The 26,445-nt window shown below is 36.6% G+C and overlaps 1 protein-coding gene and 1 pseudogene across 1 annotated transcript; one reads left to right on the top strand and one right to left on the bottom strand.

Annotated features, from left to right (window-relative positions):
- Nucleotides 1–4,301: 4,301 nt before the first annotated feature.
- LOC107169176 (ATP-binding cassette sub-family G member 1-like) overlaps nucleotides 4,302–26,445 on the bottom strand; it is a 46,910-nt pseudogene continuing 24,766 nt past the window's right edge.
- On the top strand, nucleotides 15,590–16,996 carry LOC149054760 (uncharacterized). Its single transcript, XM_089228530.1, has one exon. The coding sequence runs from the start codon at nucleotides 15,590–15,592 to the stop codon at nucleotides 16,994–16,996; it is 1,407 nt and encodes a 468-aa protein (XP_089084656.1).

The raw sequence follows: 26,445 nt of genomic DNA, 5'->3' as shown, positions 1-26,445 counted from the left end.
TGGAGTGTATTGATTACTTTTTTAAGTTAAGCTTTTAATGGTCCTCGCGAGACATGTGAGTTTAATTCAAAGTAGGTACCTATTTCATACCTTTATTTATAAGAACTTAAAAATCCAAAAATGCATACTTCCAATGTTTATTCTCCAAAATGCTAAGCAATGACGATAGTCCAACGAAATAGTTCTACATTAGTGAATACCTTATCCACTTTAAATAAAATAATTAGTGACGGTTTGTTGCAGCGTTCGGGTTGGGGAACATAATATTATATTACGTCCGGCACCCTAGGACAAGTGACGTTGGCTCGTAAATACCGTCCGGGAAAGAGCATGGCCTAACCATGTGCGCTAAGGAGGATGGTAGGTACTGAAAAGATTAGACCTTTTAAGGCTCTCCGAACTGACGAGGACTACTCGCACAGCAGCTAGAGATTTATTAAACTTTCGACGGTCTTGAAGGTGATATTCGTGCGGTGTTACGGGCACTTTGCCAACACGACATTATGGGTACGATTGGCGCAGTGGCGTTGCGTGGAATCATCGACAGTGTAATCAGTTGAAAAAAATTGTACCCACCTATACCTATAATTTATTTTTACTATCCCTAAAAGCTGGAAATTTATCTTATGGGTTTTTACTTTACAAACATTATGTAACATTTTTTTCTTCTTCATCACACTCACATAAATTATGGTAAAATTATTGTTTATAAAATCATTATCAGTAGGTAGTGGTGAATGCAATAATTTAAAATGTATTTTTTTTTTTTTATTTAACAAAGAATATTTACAATCTATGATACAAGGCATAATAAGCAAATTAAAATACACACTACACATAAAAATGTTTACAACCTGAACACATGAGGAGGGAGGCCATCCAGTGATAGAACCCTGCAACGTTATTTTATTTATTTATTAATTATTAACTTAACATAAATTAAATTAAAACTAAATGGTTTGAACCACCAATCATTTAATAAATGACGATACCATTTTCTCTTTAGACGGCGTGGGGGATTACTAGGAAGCGAGTTGGAAGCATATTCAGCGATTAAAGCGTTAGAGTGAGACTGTAATTATCATTAAGAGTGAAATTTTTTATTATGTTTTGTGGCTAGTTGGTTTACTGTTTCTATTTTAAAGTAATTTTGAAGCGTGAAATTTGATACGTACCAAGCCACCAAGGCGCAGAAAAGATAATTCGGAGAGTGATAGATTGTAAGGCTTGGAGGGTACGTATTTGAGATGGTTTAGCGCATCCCCAGATTTGGATTGCATAATCCCAGACAGACCGTTAATAAGGATTTGTAGATGATCATTTTTGTGGGGAAGGGTAATTTTGATTTCAGAATTGAGCAAAGTGGAATCGACTATTGAAAATTTTTCTTTTTTACTTGATATGAGAACCCCAGGTCAATCTTTTGTCAATTAGGACGCCGAGCTATTTTGCTTTTGAGGATATTGGGATTGGTATTCCTTGAAAATAGAGGGGAAGGGTATGGACTTTTTTAGTGGAAATGGGACATAAATTGATTTGTCAGGATTAATTTTGATTTTCCAGTTGGATGACCATTTGTCTATTAAATCTAAATGTGATGGTAACAAATGTACAGTTTCTACAGGATCATTACCAGGTGAGAGAATTGCTGTGTCATCACTTTGTCAGCATAGGTGGCCATAACAGTGTATTTGGGTTTTTAGGAATATCAGCCGTGTAAACATTAAATAAATCGGTAAAAAGGTCACTTCCTTGAAGAACTCCTGCTTTAATTGGGTAGAATGGCGATACATAGTTACCATACCTGACTATGTAAGTACGGTTTTCTAAATATGAACAAATTATCAAAAAATACGGAGCAGGTAAGAACATTTTGAGTTTAAAGAGTAGACCAGAGTGCCATACCTGGTCAAACGCCTGGGAATTTAAAATTTAAATATTATAAAAAAAATAATTTGTTCTGAGTGGTGTGTCACGTAAACGACGTCGGTTTTATAAGGTGTACGACGCATAAATTGATGACCGCGGTAATACTCGTTCAATTTTGTGGCTCTATATTCACGGTGATTTTCGAGCGTTGGCTCCTTCCATAATGTCATTGGATAAACCGAAGACAATACAGGTATACTGTTGGTCTTAAAGTTACTGGATCGTCATGTAGCGGTTAGTCTGCGATTCGTTCCGTTAAGTCGGCTTCGTCCTGTGGTGGTCGGTCGTCGATTTGTTTTCTCCGGAATCGCTGGTTCTACTACAATGTTCAGTCCTTCGTTCCTTCAGCTGGTGCGTTGTTGATGGTTTGAAGGATGATTGAAAACTGATAATTTATCTTTTACTTTTCTTTGCTTTACTTGTGTGACTGCCTCGGACGAAGAGGCATATAGACATTACAAACATAAACAATATTATGTTAAATGAACCTGTAAGGAATACCTAAGGCATATAACGTCACTAGCCAATCTTTAAATTATGTAACTCATCTTTATTTATAATATAAATATTTTTTCTAGTTATTGTATTTATAAATGTTTATGCACTGTTCTATTGTTTCAACTGTTTAAAGGGCCCAGCCCGTGAAATGTTGATAAATAAATAAATAAAAAGATATTAAGAACATCTGTCAGTATTAATATTGTGAGATTTCGGTCTTTTTAGGGACTTACTTTCCACCCATGTGAAGGGGAACACTGACCACATGACCTATAAACCGCACCGCGTTTTGGCTCGAGAGTCAGGTCGATGGAATTTATAGGTTTTGTACACGCAGTGGTTAATGAAAACCAAAGATTTATTATAAAAGGGAAAAAATATTTTAAATAATAAAATTAGAATTTTAAAGGTAGTTATACGATTTATTTTACACGAGGCACTAAATTTGCATAGCAAATAATACAAAAAAATTAATAATATCAACAGGCACATGGCAAATACATTCAAAATATAATATAAAATCTTGTACGTGGCAAGGTGCACCAAACAGGGAAATAAATTAATAATATAAATTTGGCACATGGCAAGTGCATAAGAAATATAATCAGATAAATACAATAAATATAAAATGGATAATATTTCGGCACATGGCAAGTGTATAAGGAAGGAAATAAAAATGAATATTAACGCTACGCCTCCGACGAACGGTTACCGAGCACATATGTGAGATTTATAATATCTCATTATGACATATCTATAACATATTATTTGTAATAAAGGAAACGACCCACGGCTCCGCAGGACCACCGAGGTCCGGGGCACCTCTGATGAAAATCTGAGTATATAAAAAAGAAACTAAGGTGATACATAATCAAAATGAAAAAAGGGGAATGTGGGGGAAAAATAATACTTGACGACGACTGTTTGTACTGAGTTGATGTTTGAGATTGATTCGTCCGCCACGGGCCAATGACGTCACATCAGCCCATCATAGTGGTATTCCGCCGATGGTGCAAACAAAAAATAATAATTGTACATCTGGGAGACGTTTTTCGAAAGTCCAACGGTGTCGAGCAGAAGAAAAAAAAACAAGCACAAAAAAGATCTATCCTCGATGGTGGCGAAAAACAGACAGCTCGGCAGTAGATGTCGGTAGATGGTCGTAGGCCGTTCCGGCGTCTTGATGTTCTTGGGTAGAGAGGTGGTCAGTGTCGTCGCGTCGGGAACTTTCGTATAATATATAGTGGGGAAACAGGTTGCCCTGTCCGTATGCGCAAGCGGCTGCGACCGCGACGCCCGACAGCAATGGCGGAGCGCCCGCTGCGACATCGACGCGATGGTCATTGCATGTGGGGGAGGTCAGGGACTAGTATTACATAACAGTGTTTTTGTCATTATAATATTTAATGAGCGCATGCATATTAATTGAGATTATGGAAATACTATGAGTTATATAATAAAAGGACGTGGACATATCATAAGATTATAATAATGATACTATGTAATATTCTAATACAAAAGTCTCAAAATTCTGTGACGTTACAATATTTTATTATTTTCCTTCAAACTATTTATTATGATGTACATATTATTACATTATAATCAATAATAATTTAAAGTCACCTATTTTAACATTACAATTATTCCTGGTCGTACAAGTATTTAATTTTGTAGAAATTTAGGTTCCTGTTTATTCTAAAGTAAATTGACTATTAGTTTATTACATGAAAATAATATAATTTATGTGTAATTGTTTTTCAATTGAAAGTAATACTAAATAATAAAAGAAGTTAAATAAAAAATGAATACTAATATTGAATCATCTTCAATTTTTAGTATCTCGTATTGCATTAATGTTTTGATTGGTATTTGGTTCAAGTAGAAGATAGCTTATACTTTAAGGCGATAAAAGCACATACTTTCAATACAATATAAATAATAGCGATAAAGCTAATATTTATCCAGTACAAATTCTCACCCATATCAATTTTTTTTAGCATAACTTGTAACGTGACTAAATTATCCCCGGGTACAGATTAAAGCCGGTATATATTATGGGTCGGATATATGATATAATAATGTTACGATGATATGTGCCACAATGTAAAGTCCAGAGAGATAAGGCGTACCCAGACCCGATCGCGCACACGCACGATAATAGAAAAATAAATATGTCATAACGCACTCTTATTATATATATATACACCTGAAAGTCCACCACCACGGTACTGCGTTGCTGCCGATCAGTCAGTCGCCGTGTTTCGCACGGGTGCCACCCATATTATAGTTAAAGAAATATACCGATAATAAATGTGTATCCTGTATTTTTAAATTACCATGTTTGTTATATGATCAAAATCCACGTTTCTCCGACCTAACCAGTCTCGGATCCGTGGTGGTCGGTACCATATTAATGTCCGATCGTAAGGGAAACCTTACAAAATGGCGACCGTGACAGGACCCGAGTGGTTCTATAATATATAAATATTAAATTTTAATTTAAAAAAAAAAAAAAAAACTGTTTTGTATAATTCTGTATTCTTGTGACATTATGAAATTGCGTAATGTCATAATTCATATTATATAAAAATATATATGTTCAAATATTATATGTATATGTTGAGGCCAATTGAAGGTACTGTACTGTTGTGTGTGTGTGCGATACGTGGATGCTGGTGACGTGTGAAGCAGTGATCGGTGATCCCAATATACAAGGAGCCAGTGAGCCAACGTCATGTCTCGGATTTTATGGTAAATGTTTAAATTGTTTTGTGTTATATTATATATTACGATCCATTTACCGAGCGTTCAGTAGTTTCCCAAGATATATTCCCCGCCCAGCAGTCAAATTACCCTATTAATATAATATATATTATACATACAGTATTTCAGTTAGCTACTTCGTGTTAAAATATAGGCATTAAGTTTAAAAAAAGATATATAATTAAAAAAAAAAAAAAAAAATTGATTAATATTAGGTATTCGGTTAATAATAATATTAGATATTTCCGCTATGGTCAATCGCCCTATTGATGTGTCGCTATTGTTGTTGTTGTTTATATTAATAAACACTGTTGTATTGTCCGCTCTTATAGTCCAACACCCGGTGTGAATAGGTCTTGGCCGACGTTATTCAAACTAGTTCAAACCAATATAATCTATATTCATTTTAATATCAGTGATCATTCCACTCTCTAACCCTGGGTTAGAATAATAATTAAACACAGGAAATTTAAATAACCACCCAGTGTTATATAATATTTATATATCTAGTTAGTATTTGTAAGAATTCATTGTAATATATCAGTATTGGTGGGTTTAGTATAATTGCGCCGTCGGAGTGGTTACAGTCCAAACTCTAAAGTGCGTGAGAGAATGTATCATTATAATCCCCACAGTACTAAAATCATTGTATTTCACTAGGATTGTTTTATTTATTAAGTGTTCAATTACTTAATTGACGCTATACTTCTCGAGTACGTATCATCTGTTCACCTCATTGTTGTTGTTCACCTAATCAATTATAAATTATAATACTCGGTAATTCATGATGATCGACTGAAAGGACCTTAAACCTATACGTGTCTCAAAATAAACATAAAAATAAAAAACCTTTACTGCGACGAAGCAGTCTAATTCGATGCAAAGCGCCGGCAAATGCGATACTCGCCCCCCGGAACGATACAACCCCTCCCAACCATATAAAATCAATCTGCCCGCCTCCGATTTCGATATCACGATGTCCGAGGACGGGGACCAGCTTGGACAGTTGACGCCGTCCCCGGTCAATCTGACACAAGTTCTGGACGATCAGGATTACTTCCAACGGATGTTTGATCAGGTCCAGGCTCAAAATGAAGCGATTCGAAATCAAAGCGAAGAGTCAAATAGGAAATTTGATTTAATCCACGATTCCATCGAACGAACATGTAGTGCACTCAACGAAAAACTTGAACAGAACCGGATCGATTTAATTACGGACTTTAGAACCAGCCTTGCTGAGATCAATGAAAAATTCGAGGACAATCGTATAGAAATTAATGATAGGTTCGACCACCAACAGAGTATATTAAATAAGTTAGACTCAAAACTTGACAAGAATATTGAGGAATTACGTGCAGATCTAAGTTTCGCCAGTGTACAATGTCAATCCGACCAACAGAAACTTCGTACTGAGTGTAAGCAATATACTGATCGTCATATAGCGAATTATAAACGTGAAACAAAGGGAAAACTGTCAAGCATAACGGAACGAGTATGTCTAGTCGAGGGACAGGCAGCACGTCTTGCTGCGGTGGAAAATGCAATCCAAACAATCCAAACACACGGGACTACGTCAAGTGTTCCACGCATGTCAACATTCGGTCCAGCGCTCATAAACGATAATGTGAATACATTTTCACGACCTGAACGTAGCAATGTATTTTCGTCGACGGTAGTTCACAATACCTCAGTACCTATAACAACCACTAGCACAATGAACAATAACAGTAACAGCTCTTATCGTTTTGGTATACCAGGTACGATGACGTCTCAAGAGTTTTCCAGGATACCTCAGCCCTATAATTTTAACCAAAGTTTCGCGAGTCATACAGAAAAAATAAAGGATGTCGTCCCGGAATTTAACGGTAATATTGATCCGATACACCCCGAAGAATTTCTTGAAAAACTGAACAATTATTTTCAAAACCAAATGTTTACCGACCTAACAAAAATTAACGCCGCATGCAGTAGACTCAGTGATAGAGCCAAAAAGTGGTCGTACACCCTAGGCTCCATAGTCCTGTTTAACCATTTTGTTGAACGTTTTCGACGACATTTTTGGTGTCCGATGAAACAAGAAAAAGTACGTAATGAATTCTACCGCCCACATTATCACCAAGATACATCGAATCTACAAGAATATACCATTGATTGGATCAACAAAGTTCGGTATTTACACCCTCCTATTCCAGAAACGGAGAAGATTGAAAGACTACTATCGCATTATCCTCGATCAATTTCCAACACAATTCGTAATCTTCGACTACAAACAGTGGATGAGTTAATTAATGAAATCAGTTATTATGAGTATACTCTCAAGCCGACGAATAGCAATCAAAATAATCAACACACTATCAATAGTGCGACAAATCGTGATGATAATGAGGTCAATAGTGCTAACAATTCATCTCAAGATAACGGTAACATAAATGAAAATTCTCGATATCACGGTCGTAATTTTAATTCTAACTATCAATCCAACAGCCGTAATAATAACAATAGAAACTACAATTATCGTTCTAATTACCAAAATTCAAACCGCCACGAAAATAGTAACGGTACTGCCCCACCAACGACAAATGTGAGCCGTGGAATAACCGATAACCAGGGAAACGGACCCGACCAGGGAAACGCGAGCGGACGGGCTTCGTAAGGACCGAGGTCACGTCCCCTCTACAGTCCTCATACCATAAATATACTAACTCATCCATTAACAGAAAATCTACCTCAACCCGAAAAACCGTCGTTTATTCCGGAAATGTACATTAAAATTTTTAATCACGAATACGCTGCCTTATTAGACACCGGTGCGTCAGTTTCAGCCATGTCTGAAATTTTCTTTAAGTCTCTACAAAAAAATTTTCCAAAACAGAACCTACCTATGTTACCAATTACTGGCATCACTGTTTCAACCGCCCTCCTAGGTAAGAATAAGAAAATCCATACTCAGACCTTTTTGGAAATTGACGTGCACGATATTAAATCAAATGCGATATTTTTAATTGATCCTAGTCTATCGACGCAACTTATTCTTGGGAAACGATTGGTTAACCGATAACAAAATTATAATTAATTACAATGATAAAATGATCTCCTCTCCGTTTTGGGATGATAGTCCAAACGTAATTATTAAATCCGATAACATTAATCCTCGTATCGACACCATATTAGATAATATGTCTCTTAACGACGAATATAATCACGTTGATAACGAAACCAGTGTATCGTACCCATTAGAATACAAAGGTGACACCGGCCTATTACCGATAAACCATCAAAATGCCATTAGTAGTAATCAAATGACCGGTAGCATGTTAGACACCGCTGAACAACAACAATTAGACCAATTAGTGGCTGCTTATCAAGAAGTATTTCAAGACCGGCCGTCCTGGGTGGCATAATTACTTCTCGTATCAATTTAAGGTCATTGACCACAAGCCATTCCGATTAAAACCATATCCCGTCCCATTTGCACGGCGTCCCGCGATACAACGCGAACTAAATCGAATGTTGGACTGGGGGGTGATTGAGCGGTCTGAGGCAGCGTATAACAATCCAATTTTGAGTGTTCAAAAAGCCAATGGGTCGATACGTCTCTGTCTCGATGCGCGTAAATTGAACACGGTGATTGAACCTATACGTGACTCATCCCCACCTATAGATGAGATACTCGCAAAAATTCATTGACAAAAAGTACTTCACTACTCTCGATTTTATTTCGGGATATTGGCAGATACCTTTGGACCCAGATGTCCGGAAATACACCAGCTTCTTGTACGACGGTCGCTCATACCAGTTCTGCGTGGTACCGTTTGGGTTAAATGTTTCAAACGCAGCGTTTGGTAAAGGACTTGAGATGGCATTATCTCCTATGGCCCCTGAATATATTAGTTCGGTTGTAACGTTCGAAATTATATATCAGTACAGTGCTGGCCAAGTTATAATGTTCCCTCCTGTAGATCAGTGTCGAGACGATAACACCGCCGCACTACATCGGTAGCCTCCCACCGCCGCGTCGACGGGGAACAATACTCGATGCGAGAGCAAAGGTTGCAATTAAATAAACTAATGAATATTGGCCAATGTTTTTTTCTCTCCTCTTCACTTTTTCGTGTCACCGTTTCCAACGCGCACACACGCGGAATCAGTTCCGCGTAAATTTACCGTATAAAGTAATATACACCACAATATGGAGTAAATTATCCAGATCATTTCTGGTACGCCCTGGGGCGTGTGTATCCAAGATGGGTCGGAGTACGTGAGTACAAAAAATTGAAAATAAATATTAAACTCAAGAATAATAAAAATATATTATCACACCTTGGCCGGTATTCATTATTATCATGCATGTATTTTTATTTAAATATTATATTATATTATTCTCTATTACTACCATTGTAATGTATATATTATGTGTGGTAGCCCGAGGCGTACCGCAACCGTAGAATATGGTACATAAGTAAAATAAAAATAATAAAAATAAAAAATAAAATAAAAATAAAAATAATATATATAAGTAACTAATAATAATCAATTACTTATACTTATGCCGTGGTCGGACGCCCGTGGTATGGCCGATACACTATTATTATTTTTATTCCTTTGCATGATGTGTCAAGTCACAGTCGATGACATTAATTAATGTATTTATTAGTAATTTACTAATATTGTTTTATTATCTTTTATTGCTTAACTTATTTTTTCACAAACAAAGTTTTTATGCCGCAAGGCTTTTCTTTGTTTATAAATTCATATTATCACTTTACTCTTGAAATATACGTAACGATCATATAGAACAAAATTGTGTTATACATTACATTATTATAAAAAAAAAGAAAGAAATCCAGAGTACTCTGACTTCGGTCTCGGGCTCTGGTTGGCGACCTTATATATATATATATATATACAACTGGTTGTCACATAACACCACATAGAACTGACCATTCAAATATATAAATATGTGAGATGTTATAGATGGCGACCTTGCCAGGATGGTAGCGTTACCGGTACATGCGTTATGAATACCTATTATTATATATTGCATGCATGTACGGAAATGTGGCGAGTGTGGTGGACAGCGGCACAATGTATTATATTGTCATAGATCTGCTATTCCGTATACTTATAATAGTACATACCAGCATGACAGTGAAATTTTGTCTGTCCGACCGTAGTGAAAATATCGGCCAACAATAAGGTGTAGATAATATATATATATATATTGTAGGGAAAACTCCCAAAGAACCGGTACTGTCTGCGTGTATTTTCAGAAATTCTACAGTGACACGAAAAATGTCTATGTTGAACCTTAGTCGTCGTCGTTTGCTGTTCGTCGATGGTGCGGTGGAGGGAGGCGTCGTGTAGCGGTGCCGTGGGACCGATTGTCATCGTCGTCGTACCGTCTGCCGTTGGGTCCAAGTGCGTCGCCGTCGTCCGTCGTCACTGCAGGTGTTATCATCCCACTGACCAGAGTTCCCCGGCGAATAGTACATAGGTTAATTTTAAGCACTGTATGGTATGTAAGCGTCGGTGTGTGTGCCTGTAAATGAATATATCTAATGCTCTTTATCAGGTACGTGTTTGGTGACCTACATTAAGTTTATTTTCTACCACCGATTCGACAGTCAATATTGTAATCTTTTACGTCAACACCTCGGTGCGATCATTCCGGCCCCGCCGTGTGACCGTTCCCTTTGTGTGGTCAATAGATCTAACAATCTATAGATTTGTGGATACGTGTTTTTGTGATTGTTTTCTTCTCTGGTTTGGTCCGTGTTCACCATTGGGATATCTGTATCACAAATCTATATATATATATATATATATATATTATTATTAATTTTTGTTTTTTCTGTCGAATTCGTTGGTAGAATAAGGTTATATAGCCAGTTAGACCCGCGCACACATTGACGTATAGTTCGTAAGTTGGATATATATATATATATTGTAAACCATGGATACGTTGGTCACGCATCGACCATATATTAGGTTTTCGCACACCTGTGCTACCGTTCGTTCCGTGAAGGACACAGAGGTCAATATAATGCACCTACCATCGATGAAGTAGCTGTATTATTAGTTAATGAAGATAAAGGTCCCAGAGATATAGTTCTGCACGGTCGGAGTGGACAATTGAGTCGAGTTTCCGAATTGAATAGATCTTATGATGCATTGCAATATCCATTGATGTATACTATACTCTATTCGCCGTAAGTTGACCCACTTGCGCGCATGCATACTGAGCCGCCGAAACGTTCAGACCCCCCATGTCGGAGACAGGTGGTTTGTGATTGGTCAGTGGTGTTCGGCAATCGGCGGTGTTCGTCGTAGTAGTCAGCTGCCGCCGTGCATACAGAATGTTATACAAAATAATTTATACGAATTATAGCAATATAATAGCGCGCGTTCGCGGAGATAGTGTCGATACGTCGTGAAGATAATCAAATCACTACGTATACGCCAGGTGTGGTGGTAACGATCAACACTAGCGCTCCGAAGACGCGGTGGCCTGCGCAGCTACGACCGGTTTTCGTCGAGCAAGTGGGTCAACTTACGGCGAATAGAGTATAGAGGCGAAGACGGTTATCACATTAATATATTACAGGAAAATAACCAAAATCGAACCAAAACTGTATCCTGCATGCAATTTTATTCTTATAGGTTTATGGTTAGAGAAACAAGTCTAAATCATCTACATTATTACAAAACATTATTCAGCCAATTCGCCGTAGATATGATGGCAAAATTGATTTCTGAAACACTACACTTTATTCGTAACCATCAAAAACAACTACGTGCGGATAATTATGTTCAACTCCGAGATGCTGTTAACAATGATGCAAATATTAATGCTAATAACGTTGGGCAACAAGTAATTCTTCCTTCCTCTTTTACTGGCTCCCCACGTTACATGCATGAAAAAAATCAGGATGCCATGACTTATGTTCGTAAATTTGGCCGTCCAGATTTATTTATTACTTTTACATGCAACCCGGAATGGCCGGAAATAAAAAATGAATTATTTCAAGATCAAAAGTCGTTTGATAGACACGATATAATCTCTAGAGTTTTTCATCTCAAACTAAAAAAGTTTATGCATGTATTAAAAAATAAATATATTTTCGGAGATGTAAATTGTTATGTTTACAGTGTTGAATGGCAAAAACGAGGTTTGCCACACTGCCACATTCTTTTGTGGTTACAAACGAAAATTCAGCCAGATGAAATTGATAAAATTATTTCTGCCGAGATACCAAACAAAGACAGAGATCCTATACTTTATGAAATAGTTTGCAAGAATATGATTCATGGCCCATGCGGCGAGTTAAATATTAGATTGCCATGTATGAATATTGGAAAATGTAGTAAGAAATACCCTCACAAATTGGTCAAGGATACTCAAACTGGAGATGATGGTTATCCGACTTACCGACGGAGATCACCAGATGATGGAGGTTATACTGCAATATTAAAAGTTCGTGGTAAAACAGAAATCGTGGTTGACAACCGTTGGGTTGTACCGTATTGTCCAGTGCTATCTAGGTGCTTTAATGCGCATATTAACGTAGAATACTGTCATACGGTTAAAGCGATAAAATACATATGTAAATATATTAATAAAGGATCAGATAGAGCTACTTTTTCTGTTAATCGTGAAAACGATGAGATAACAAATTTTTTGAATGGTCGATACATATGTACATCTGAAGCGTTTTGGAGAATTTTCAATTTTGAAATCCATGATAGAGATCCGACAGTTCAGCACTTGGCTGTTCATCTAGAAAATGGACAGCGTGTTTTCTTTAATGATAATAATCTTCATCAAGTTATTGAAAATCCAAGAAAAACGACACTAACTGCATTTTTTTAACTGTGTTCACATGATGATTTTGCGAAAACACTGTTCTATCATGAAGTTCCTTCTTATTACACCTGGGATAATAGCAGAGGCTGGTTAAAGAGAAGACGGGGAAAAGATGTTCCAGGTTGGTCAGGAATAAAAATGGACACTGCCATTGGTAGAATTTACACGATTCACCCAAATCAAAGTGAGTGCTTCCATTTAAGATTGTTACTAAATTATGTACAAGGTCCTACTTCATTTGAAAGCTTGAAGGCCTTTGATGGAGTCATTCACGCGACTTTTAAAGCTTCCTGTTTTGCTCTTGGGCTTTTAGAAAATGACGAGCAATGGAAAAATACTCTAGCGGAGGCAACTCTTTCAGAAAGTCCTTCAAAATTAAGAGAATTATTCGCAATAATCATAGTTTTCTGCCAACCGTCTGAACCTCAATCTTTGTGGGAACAGTTCAGAAATGATTTTTGTGAAGATATTCTTCTTACAGAGCGCACTCGATTAAATGACTTGCAATTTACTTTTTCTGATGAAATATTTAATAAAGGTTTGATTGAAATAGAAGATAAAGTTGTTTTTCTGTCTGAAAAATATTTAACTGAATTTGGAATGAACTCACCTGTTCGAAATGAAAATGCATCTGATCTTTTTGAATTCTCAATTTTGCGTTCTTACGATAATAACCGATTACAAGAATTTGTAGAAATCAATTTACCAAAATTAGTAAATGATCAAAAATATGCTTTTAATGTTATTACAGAAAGCGTAATGAATCATCAAGGAAGAGTTTTTTTTTTAGATGCTCCGGGCGGTACAGGAAAAACATTCCTAATTAATTTGTTGTTGGCTCAAATTAGATCCTCAGGTAAAGTTGCATTAGCAGTAGCTTCATCTGGTATAGCAGCAACTCTCCTTAGTGGCGGCAGAACTGCTCACTCGACTTTCAAGTTACCGTTAAATGTATTATTTGATACAGAATACGTTTGTCCGATTCGTAAAAATGGCCCTCATGGAAAAATTCTTCAAAAAACCTCATTCGTTGTGTGGGATGAGTGTACAATGAGTCACAGATCACATATCGAAGCAATTGATCGAACATTAAAAGATCTTAGGTGTAATAATAAGTTTATGGGTGGCATAACATTCGTTTTCGCTGGTGATTTCCGTCAAACCTTACCAGTAATCCCTAAAGGTACTCGATCTGATGTCGTTAATGCTTGCTTAAAATCTTCCCATATATGGAACTATGTTGAAAAACTTTATTTGCGAACAAACATGAGAGTTTATTTATGCGGAGGGGACGATATTTTTCCAGCACAGTTGTTGAAAATTGGAAATGGAACTTTAGAAAATGAAAATGGTTACATTTCTGTCAATCACACGATTGGACGGGTGGTCAATAACGTGTTAGAGTTGATTTCTACAGTTTATCCAGACATTTTTAATCTGTCCAATAAATCAGATCAGTGGTTATGTGAAAGAGCTATAATCTCTCCAAGAAATGTAACAGCAGAAGAAATTAATGATATCATCCTTCTAAAATTCGATGGACACTCACGTGAATATCTATCTATTGATACAGTTACATCAACAGATGATGCTATTCATTATCCACAAGAATTTCTCAATTCTCTTTCTCCTTCGGGATTTCCTCCTCATAAACTAAAATTAAAAATTGGTGCTCCAATTACATTATTACGTAATCTTCAACCACCGAACTTATGTAACGGTACAAGATTACAAATAAAATCGTTGCAAAATAATATTATAGAAGCCGTAATTCTTACAGGGCCAGCGAAAGGAGAAATTGCATTTATTCCAAGAATTCCCATGATTCCCTCTGACTTGCCGTTTTCTTTCAAACGGCTTCAATTCCCGGTTAAAGTTTCTTTTGCCATTACCATAAACAAAGCACAAGGTCAAACATCCAAGTACGTTGGCGTAGATCTTCGTACAGAGTGCTTTTCACATGGGCAATTATACGTGGCATTTTCTCGAACTGGAGACCCGAATCATCTTATGATTTTAATTTCAACAGGAAATATAACAAAAAACATCATATACTCAGAAGTCTTATAAAATTCATATTTTAATTCTTTTTTTTTCTTTAATAAATTTTAATAAATCTTTAATAAATTTTCTTTAATAAATCTTTATCAACCATAAATTATTTCTTTTTTATCAGTATTTATTTTTATCATTTATAACGCTAGAAACCGTTTTTTATATTTACTAGCCGATCACAATAAACAATAATATTTGAATAAAAAATTCTACATATCATGGTCCGAAGGCAAAATAAACAACCAATCACGGGCTGTGACGGGTCGGCTAGTATATAATATAAATATACATTTATATTTATAGTCTGTATGTATTTATGACTCCGACTGCAAAATCTGTGGTGACACCCGCCCGTCAGTACCGGAAATGAACACATTTCTATTGTCTTATTTATCTCTAAACCTTTGATATCTGGATAAGATTTTATTTAAGTTTACCCCCGCGTTCTGTCAACTATTTGTTCTTGTATCTTGCCTTTGTATGGATAGTGCAGGGAAACGGGAAACTCGTCCACCCGATCGACTGCTCGACGCTCTATTGAACTCTAACAAGATCAAAACAGTTCCCGCAACCATGACCAACACGGTCACTACTTCGAACCCACCGATCATAACGCCACCTACGGTAACCATGTCAGCTCCATCGATGCCTGGTAACCCTTCGGCTAATCATCAACCCAAAGCATCATCCTCAGAAAAACCTGGATCGGATCCGGATGTTCAGGCAATGCTCAGGCAGGTGATGACCGATCTTGCCAAAAACCATGCCCAGACTACATCAAAAATTGAGAAACTACATCTAGGAACTGAAGAAAAATTTACTCAGTGTCTTAATCAATACCAACTCACAGATACTCGTCTGGCAAAATTGGAAGACGACAACGTAGAGCTCAGAGCTCAAGGTCTCCAACAATCCACTACCAATAGTAATGTGTCCGGTCGACTTACAACACTCGAAGATGATATTGTACACATGAGGAATGACATATCCCGGTTAGTTGATCAATATCGGGTATCTAACAATCCGGATTTATCACACATTTTGAAACCGACACCTCTGTCATCCACCTCAGCTGAAAATTGTTCTGTCAATTATAATACATCATCGATACCTCCGGCGTTTCCATCGGTAAACCAACCAGCTGGCAACTTGACGATGTTCGATTTAGCGCGATCATCTTTTCTTGGGCCTCAAGAACGTTTTCAAGATGCCGTGGCTGAATTTTCCGGACAAATTAGAGTTCTTCATCCAGAAAAGTTCATTACGCAAGTTGATGCCTATTTCGAAAGTGTACTCGTATCACCTGCTCAACAACTCATATCTGCTCAACGTCGCTTAGTCGGAGATGCACAAGTCTGGTATGAGTCACTGATCCCATCGCCCCGATCATATGCTGAATTCCGTCAATCATTCCGCCAACATTTTTGGTCTTCAGCCACCCAACGCAAGGCCCGGAATGAAGTTTTCCGCCTCTATCAGTATACCCGATACGATGGTTTAGCCACCCACGCTATGAAATGGATTGCTGGGGCAAAGTATCTATCTCCGCCTATTGAACAAGCTGACCTTGTGTCTACCATCATTCAACATTACCCCACGCCACTAGGAATGGCTATCCGTGGTCGAGGCCCTCGTGCTACAAACGAGTTGCTATCGGTATTAAAAGAATTTGAGGAGTCTGCCTCATTTTGTGAACGACGTCGTGAGGAGAACAATACCCGACCACCCTTTCAACACCAGACCGATGTAAATCAACAGCCCCGACACAATTTCCGACGAGACAATAATAACCGGTATCAACCTCGCACACCAGTTCAGGAAAGTGCCGTACCTCGACCAGTGACCCAGATTAATGTCTCGGGAAACGCCGACGAGGCTCGTGCGTAAGTACGTCACGTCACGAAGCCTCCATATCCAATACTATGCGTACCGTTCCACCTCCTGTTGTCGTGGATAGGGACCAGCCAAACGGAAAACGACCTGGACTACCGATCACTATTTTCATTAAACAGTTTAACGCCTTGCTTGACTCAGGTGCCGCCATCTCCGCCATTTCCGAAGAAATATTTGCGAACATCAAACGAAGCATTCCGGAAGGAGAATGTTTGTCGATTTTACCAGTCACCGGAGTGACAATATCGACTGCTGTTCGAGGTCGTAGTCGAAAAGTTACAACACAGGTCCTCATACCATTTTCCGTTTCCGGGCATATCACTGACTGTATCTGCCTTGTTGTTCCTCACCTTGCAACCTCGATCATACTAGGAGATGACTGGTTAACCCAGAATCAGGTCTGTCTTGATTACTCAACACGGATGTCATCTTTGATGACAAAAGATGGGGACTTGATGTACCATTTCGGTTACTCAAGAAGAATCAGTAAATCCGATAAATGCGTTCTTCACTATGTCGATATCCCCAGAAGACTGTGTTCGAACAGTCTCCGAACATTGGATATCTAGTGTTGAAATGATATATCAACAACTGCACTCATCGAACAGTCACAACGTCGTGGCTAGTCTACAGATAACACCCAATGATGATCTATAACCATTCGGCAACATAACGGACCATCTTTCAAACGTTATAGTACCCTCTTCTGAACAATTTGAGAAAATGTTGGACCTTTTTCATGAGTATCATCAAATTTTTCGGACACGACCCGGCTTGAATTCGTTATACACCTGTCGTTTCAACACCACAGAAGATGTACCATTCAAAGTACGTCCATATCCAGTGCCTTTCGCTCGTCGTCCCGCCGTTGAAAAAGAACTGGCCCGTATGCTTAACTGGGGGGTGATTGAGAGGTGTTCATCACCCTACAGTAATCCAATAGTATGTGTTGGTAAAGCAGATGGCACAGTCCGGCTCTGTCTCGATGCTCGGAGAGTGAACAAGATTATCTTACCGATGCGTGATTCGTCGCCCCCACTCGATGAGTTACTTGCACGTTTTGGCGGAAAAGCGATGTTTTCCAGTATCGATTTCACAGCTGGGTATTGGCAAGTTTCGTTACACCGCGATGTTAGGAAGTACACTGCTTTTGTGTATGATGGTCGAACGTACCAGTTCTGTGTAGTACCATTTGGACTCAATATCTCGAATACCGCGTTCCAACAGGCTTTGGAATCGGTGCTCTCCAATCAAATAGAAGTTGACGTAGATGAGGCGCTCGATGACCTTCACATATACGTCGATGATGTGCTCGTGTCTTCGACATCATTTGATGACCACCTATGTCGTCTTCTACTTTTATTCAAAAAGATTGCTGTCTCTGGAATGACTTTAAAATTCAGCAAATGTAAATTTTTCCGGGGCAAAATCAAGTTCTTGGGCCACATCATCACACCTTCAGGAATGTCTATGGACCCTTCCAAACTCCAAGCTGTTCACGATTTTCCAGTGCCACGCAACAAAAAGGACCTTCAGTCATTCATAGGGTTCTGCAATTTTTATAGGAAATTCGCCGACCATCACGAGTCTTTTATTGGTCCACTCATTAACCTTTTGAAAAAGGGGGTTCCGTGGCGGTTCACAGAAAACGATCTATCCAATTTTAATTCTGTCAAATCAGTATTTACTGAACGTTTCCTTGCTCACCCTGATTTCAATTCTGACTTTTATTTACAAACTGATGCAAGTAACCTCGGACTCGGAGCTGAATTGTTTCAAATCAATGCTTCCTCTGAGAGACAAACGATTGGGTTTGCGAGTCGAACGTTGAACTCCGCAGAAGAGAATTATACTGTAACTGAGCTAGAGCTCTTATCTATCGTTTTTGCGTGTAATAAGTTCCGGGTGTTCATTCTTGGTTACCCCATTCATGTGTTGACTGACCATCAAGCACTTATATTTTTGTTCCGGTGTAGGCTTCGAAACGCACGTCTTACTCGTTGGACGCTTGTGCTTCAAGAGTTTAATCTAAGGATTCGACATATCAGCGGACCTAGTAATATAACCGATGTTCTATCTCGCAATCCTATCGGCCGTGATACAACCGCTGGGCAGTATCGTTCACCGTACATTTTCATAACCACTCCCAGTAAGTTGTTTTCTGAGCACCAATCCCATATTCAAGCTTTCAATCATATATTGTCCGAACAACGAAGGGATGAAAGGATCGGGAAAGTTATTGATGCTTTATCTGAGAGCTCGTTGGTGTTGACTGCATGTATAGGGACATCTTATTCTATCGCCGACATCTCTCCTCCGATAAGTGGTTAGTCTGCGTCCCTCTGCATCGAGTTGATGAGCTTATTATCAAGTTTCATATACACTTCGGACATGTCGGTCCGAAGAAATGCATTTCAGCAATCCGGGATGTGTGTTTCTTTCGTGGTCTGAGTACGAACGTCCGCAGGATTGTCAAAAGTTGTGACCTCTGTCAACGTGCGAAGTTTTCGACAGTACGGACAGAGGGCGAAATGCAAAATGTGTTAGCCACCACACCTCTTCAACGTGTCTGTGTTGATCTCTATGGTCCCTTGCCACCTGGATGGAACCATGTAAAATATATTTTTGTCGTCCTCGATTGTTTCTCACGATTCGTTAGATTGTTCCCAATCAAACGATCTACCGCCGTTGTCGTGACTAATCGTATGATTAACGATTATGTTGCCATCCACGGTACTCCAAAGACCGTTGTCTCCGACCATAGTGTCCAGTTTGTCAGCCGAGTATGGCAGGCTCGTCTTACAGCCATTAGCGCGTCTGTAACTACTACTAGTGTGTACCACCCCCAAAGTAACCCGGCTGAGAGGGTTATGCGAGAATTAGGTAGAATTTTTCGGACCTATTGTCACCAGGCTCATACTGAATGGCCCCGTTATGTCAAATATATTGAGTGGGTTCTAAATCATACTGTGCATGAGGCGACCGGTTTTACCCCTAGTGAGATTTTTCTGAAAGAAGATCGATATAGTCCGATTTATGAAGCCGTAGAGTGCCCCCCAAAACCCGCAGATGACTATACAGTCAAGCTGCCGAAGTTCAACGAATCAAATCTGAAGAACGCCGCATTCGCCATAATCGTCAGGGGAAACCCACAAAATTTTCTATAGGAGATGAAGTCCTAGTTCGTACCCATCACTCCTCCTCTGCCGTTGACCGACAGATTAAAAAAATTTTTATGTTGTATGAAGGTCCATACAATATTATCGAAGTCAAAAACCATAACGCGTATGTATTAAACGACCCTGTAACGAATCAGGTACGAGGAACATTTAACGTGATCTTCCTCCGAAAGTATGTCCGTCTTAACACCACAATAGCACAATAATGTTGGTATGAAGGATAAGGTCCACCATACCAATGTACCTCCGAGAAACCCGGAAAACGACCACTATACCATAATAATATAAAATATTTACAATTTCTCCCTTTTCGTGTGCAGAAGCATCCCTCGGCAAGCCCGCGGTACACTTCTACAGGGGGGTCTCTGTAACGTTCGAAATTATATATCAGTACAGTGCTGGTCAAGTTATAATGTTCCCTCCTGTAGATCAGTGTCGAGACGATAACACCGCCGCACTACATCGGTAGCCTCCCACCGCCGCGTCGACGGGGAACAATACTCGATGCGAGAGCAAAGGTTGCAATTAAATAAACTAATGAATATTGGCCAATGTTTTTTTCTCTCCTCTTCACTTTTTCGTGTCACCGTTTCCAACGCGCACACACGCGGAATCAGTTCCGCGTAAATTTACCGTATAAAGTAATATACACCACAATATGGAGTAAATTATCCAGATCATTTCTGGTACGCCCTGGGGCGTGTGTATCCAAGATGGGTCGGAGTACGTGAGTACAAAAAATTGAAAATAAATATTAAACTCAAGAATAATAAAAATATATTATCACACCTTGGCCGGTATTCATTATTATCATGCATGTATTTTTATTTAAATATTATATTATATTATTCTCTATTACTACCATTGTAATGTATATATTATGTGTGGTAGCCCGAGGCGTACCGCAACCGTAGAATATGGTACATAAGTAAAATAAAAAAAATAAAAATAAAAAATAAAATAAAAATAAAAATAATATATATAAGTAACAAATAATAATCAATTACTTATACTTATGCCGTGGTCGGACGCCCGTGGTATGGCCGATACACTATTATTATTTTTATTCCTTTGCATGATGTGTCAAGTCACAGTCGATGACATTAATTAATGTATTTATTAGTAATTTACTAATATTGTTTTATTATCTTTTATTGCTTAACTTATTTTTTCACAAACAAAGTTTTTATGCCGCAAGGCTTTTCTTTGTTTATAAATTCATATTATCACTTTACTCTTGAAATATACGTAACGATCATATAGAACAAAATTGTGTTATACATTACATTATTATAAAAAAAAGAAAGAAATCCAGAGTACTCTGACTTCGGTCTCGGGCTCTGGTTGGCGACCTTATATATATATATACAACTGGTTGTCACATAACACCACATAGAACTGACCATTCAAATATATAAATATGTGAGATGTTATACGGTCCTACCCAAAGATATACACATATATGTTGATGACATATTGATTGCGTCACAAACTTTCACTGAACATATTCGAAACATTCAATGGTTGTTCGACAAAATTTTGAATGCATATTTAACGCTCAAATATTGCAAATGTAGGTTCGCTAAATCCAGAATAAAATTCTTAGGTCACTATATCTCAGACGGGGGGTTTTCTATAGATCCCGAAAAGACTCAAGCAATCAGCGAATTTCCAGAGCCCCGAAACTGGAAAGACTTACAGTCATTTATAGGATTCTGTAATTTTTATAGGAAATTTTCACATAATCATTCAACGTTATTAGTACCACTTGCTCGTTTATTGAAAAAAGGAGTCCCCTGGGAATTTGGACAATCCGAAAGAACGATTTTTCAAGAGATTAAAAATGTATTCAGTAAACAGGTCTCCCTAACGCATCCCGATTTTAATAAAACGTTTCGCTTCTATCTTAGGGCTCGGTGCCGAGCTTTTTCAAGTCGATCATAACAATGTACGACACACAATTTCTTTCGCGAGCCGAACCCTTATTGCTGCCGAAAAGAATTATACGATCTCTGAGTTAGAATTATTAGGCATCGTGTTTGCTTGTCAGAAATTCAGGGTATATATATTAGGGTATCCGATAGAGCTGTACACCGATCATCAAGCGTTGACATTTCTCTTTACGTGTAAGCTACGAAATGCACGGTTGTCCAGGTAGACACTTTTGCTACAAGAATATAACTTAAAAATTCGTCATTGCCCAGGTAAAGAAAACCCTGTAGATACACTGTCTCAAAACCCAGTTGGACGTGATGACGTCAACGACAACAGACAACCAGTAATTTTATCTATGATGATACCACCCACTTTACCCAGCTCTCTAACACAAATTCTATACCAAATGTCAAACGAGCAGAAACGAGACGATAAATTGCTAAAAATTCGAGATAATCTCAACGGTAATAATTGTTTGAGTAAGCAACTGTCGAAATATTACCTACTACATAATGATATCTTGTTTGTACGAAAGTCCGATCATAGTGCTTCGCCGTGGTCTATTTATACACCAAAACATTTAGAGAGAACTCTAATTATTGCGTTTCACGACTATTACGGGCACCCTGGGTCGTTAAAACTGCACATGCACTTCGTAAACATATTTATTTTGGACGTTTTTTCAGAACGGTCCGCGAAGTAGTACGTGCCTGCGACATATGTCAACGTAGTAAAGTAATTAACTACAATCCCGAGGGCGAGATGGTGTCGGTGTTAGCCAGAGATAAACTAGATCGCGTATTAGTAGATATATATGGTCCGTTACCGACAGGACAATGTCGATATACCTATATCCCCGTAGTACTCGATAACTTTACTCGATTCGTTAAACTTTTCCCGTTGTGCAAAGCAACCGCGAAAGCATGTATAAGGAAAATACTAACCAACTATATACCCACGTACGGATAACCAACAACTATTATTTCTGACCATGGTAAACAATTTACGAGTAAAATCTGGCAACAATCGTTATGTAAACTTGGTGTCCAGCCGTATATGACCAGTGTGTATCACCCACAGTCCAACCCCGCGGAGAGGGTTATGCGTGAAATAGGGCGGTTATTCAGAACATATTGCTACAATAGACATCAGAGTTGGCCTAAATACGTAGGATATGTTGAATGGGTGTTAAATAACGTGAGACATGAATCAACACACTCTACACCAGCCGAATTATTTTTAAATATGACGGGGAAAAGTCCATTGGTTGATATCATAGATTTTTCACCAAGTTCAATCATAAGTAATATCGACCGAATAACCATCGGGAATACGTAACCGTAATGCATATACAGTCATTCACCCAGAGTTGAGATTGACTCGTGGGACGTTTAACTGCATCCATCTAAAAAAGTATAATCCACCCCAAGACAAATGAATATGATAATAGAGATAGTAAAGTTGGAATTTCTGCATGTTAAAAAAAAAAAAAAAAAAAATGTATTATGTATCAAAGATAAAACAAAGAAAAGAAATTACTCGGATAGGCAACTGAAAGTTGAAAGAAACTATACATTGATTAAATCTAAATTCTTAACAGGGATAATTTCACATTATTTTTGGGACAGATTATGCGCATGGTACTCTTACAAATCTGTCAGGGGGTTCTGTAACGTGACTAAATTATCCCCGGGTACAGATTGAAGCCGGTATATATTATGGGTCGGATATATGATATAATAATGTTACGATGATATGTGCCACAATGTAAAGTCCGGACAGATAAGGCGTACCCAGACCCGATCACGCACACGCACGATAAAAGAAAAATAAATATGTCATAACGCACTCTTATTATATATATATAAGTAGTATAGATGTACCATTCCTGCCACACTTTTATTTTATCAATAAAAGATCACAAAGAAAACAATGTACAAAAAGATCAGACAATTGAAATGCAATAATTACTATAAGTTTTTCGCAAAACTTATAATATTAATAATTAAAAATTGAAATGCAATATTTCCCCAAAAATATTTTTCACAAAACTTATGAAATTAATAATTAAAAATTGAATTGCAATAATTATTAAAATATTTTTTATTTTTTTTTACAAAACTTATGACATTAATAATTAAAATTGAAATACAATAATTATTAAAAAGAAATTGAATACCTTTGTTAAAGGAATTGAAATGTATAATAAAACAATGGATATGATATATATATATATATAACAAAAGATTTTAATAAATTACAAGAAAATGAAATGCAAAATGAAATAGAAAAATCAATATTAAATAATAAAATATTTGTTAAGTTTTGTAAATATGAATACTATATTACTAATAATAAAAATATTAAAATCATGAAATATAATCTAAATGCAATTCCTATTAAAGGAAATATTATAATCGTCGATAATGGACACAATATTTCTGGAAATGGAAAGCCGTATGCTTCTAAAATACTAGAATCACCAACTTGGCTCGAAATTTGTAAGATAGCTAATGATTTAATAATTACAACAGGTACTTTTTTATTCAAATATCTTCATGATATTTGTGTTTTTCAAGATTTAGGAAATATTAAAATTTGTTGTCTTGGCATGGGAGGTACAGATTCCGATCACAAATTGCTTAGAATATAACTAAATAATCATCATTTTTTTAATAGAAATATTTCTATTAAAAATATCTTAATATATTATATTTAAATAAATTTTTTATAATTGTCAATAAATTCTAAACATAAATGTCCACATATAGGAGGATCATTATAGTTTTGAAACTTGTTATTGTTATACCACAGATTATCATCACCTAAATAATTTAAAATTTCAGGAGGAGGAGTACTCGAAAATGAATCAAAATATATTTTATAATTTTTTATTCTTTTCCATGCAACCCAATGAGAACCGTTTTGAGTAGAATTATTTAAATTAAATATCCCACATTCATTTAACCAAGGTTTTTCAGGTAATTCATTTATCATGAAACAACCTCTAAAATTTTTTATATTATTTCCAAATTTTATTATATCAAAATTACTTAACGGTTCGATATTTATATTTTTTACTTTACTCCAAAAAGTTGTATATCAACCTGGATAATTTTTAATGTTTTTTCTAAATATTGATATATCGAAATTAATCATTTTTTCGATTTTTTTTTTTTATTTGTCTTCAATCCAGAACCTTTATTTTTTTCCATTTCTTTATTGTGTCGAATTATTTCCTCTTCTTTTTTTTCTTATGTTTACTATCTTTATAACTATCATACAATGCAATTAAAGCTGGAGTAGCTACTGCTGCAGCTTCTAGAAAAGGTAAAATTAATGGTAAAAATCCACCTTTAATTTGCTTCGGTGTAATCTCCAACCTTACTCCAGAATTTTTTTTCTTGGCATTTTTTAATTTATCTATTTGATTTTGATCTAAATAATATTTATTTTCTCCTTTATATATTTTATCACTAGCAATATGAATTGTTGCATTAGAATTTTTTTTATGAGCTTCAGCCAACTTTTTTTTATGGTTTTCAGTTAATTTAAAATGCATTTTATTATACAAAATATTTATTTAAAAATATTAAATTTTATTCAAATATTAAATTAATTCCTAAATATCTTTTTGTTTTCATTACATTTGCAGTTGTCAAAGCAGCAATTTTTTCATTCAAAGAACTATCAGAAGCATAAAATCTTTCCATTGCTTTTTGTTGTAAATTTTTATTAGCGATATGTCTTGTTTTAGTATCTTTATGATCTTTATAAAAATAATCATGTTCTCTTGCATATTCGTCTAACTTGTTAATCGGGGGAATATTTTCATCTAAATTTGTAAATGGTCCTAGATAATTATATCCAGGCCAATGTATCGGAGGTAATTTTGAACAATTTAAAAAATCATTAAAAAACCCTGAACCTTTTATAATATCCTTTGGTAAATGTGAAATATACGACATTAAGTATTCTACACCTTTAACGGGAATATAAATTATCTTTTCTATTTTTTTAATACAAAAATTAAGAATTTCAAGTTTTTCATCATGATAAGTGTTTTTTCCCGATCTTTTTGCAGATGATATAACATGTAGTCTGTCAATTAATTGTTTAATATTATATTCTAACTTATTTGTTGTTTCTTTTGGTAAATTTAACAAAGATTGTAGTAAATATTCAACACCTTTTTTGGGAGTATCAATCAGTGTTTCCATGTTTCGTTTAAACAAATGAACAATACCAAGTTTTTCATTATGAAAACCATAATTTCCCGCTATTTCTTCTGCTAATATAAAATATAGTCTGTCAATTATTTTTATTATA

Source organism: Diuraphis noxia, unplaced genomic scaffold (genome assembly GCF_037042655.1).
Source record: "Diuraphis noxia isolate RWA-SAM2 unplaced genomic scaffold, SU_Dnox_SAM2 contig0005, whole genome shotgun sequence".
Lineage (NCBI taxonomy): Eukaryota > Metazoa > Arthropoda > Insecta > Hemiptera > Aphididae > Diuraphis > Diuraphis noxia.
This window is presented reverse-complemented; position numbering and strand designations above follow the sequence as displayed.

Bases quoted from the DNA above. Each gene is read 5' to 3' on its own strand.
- LOC149054760 (XM_089228530.1), top strand. From the start codon at position 15,590: ATGGATAGTGCAGGGAAACGGGAAACTCGTCCACCCGATCGACTGCTC.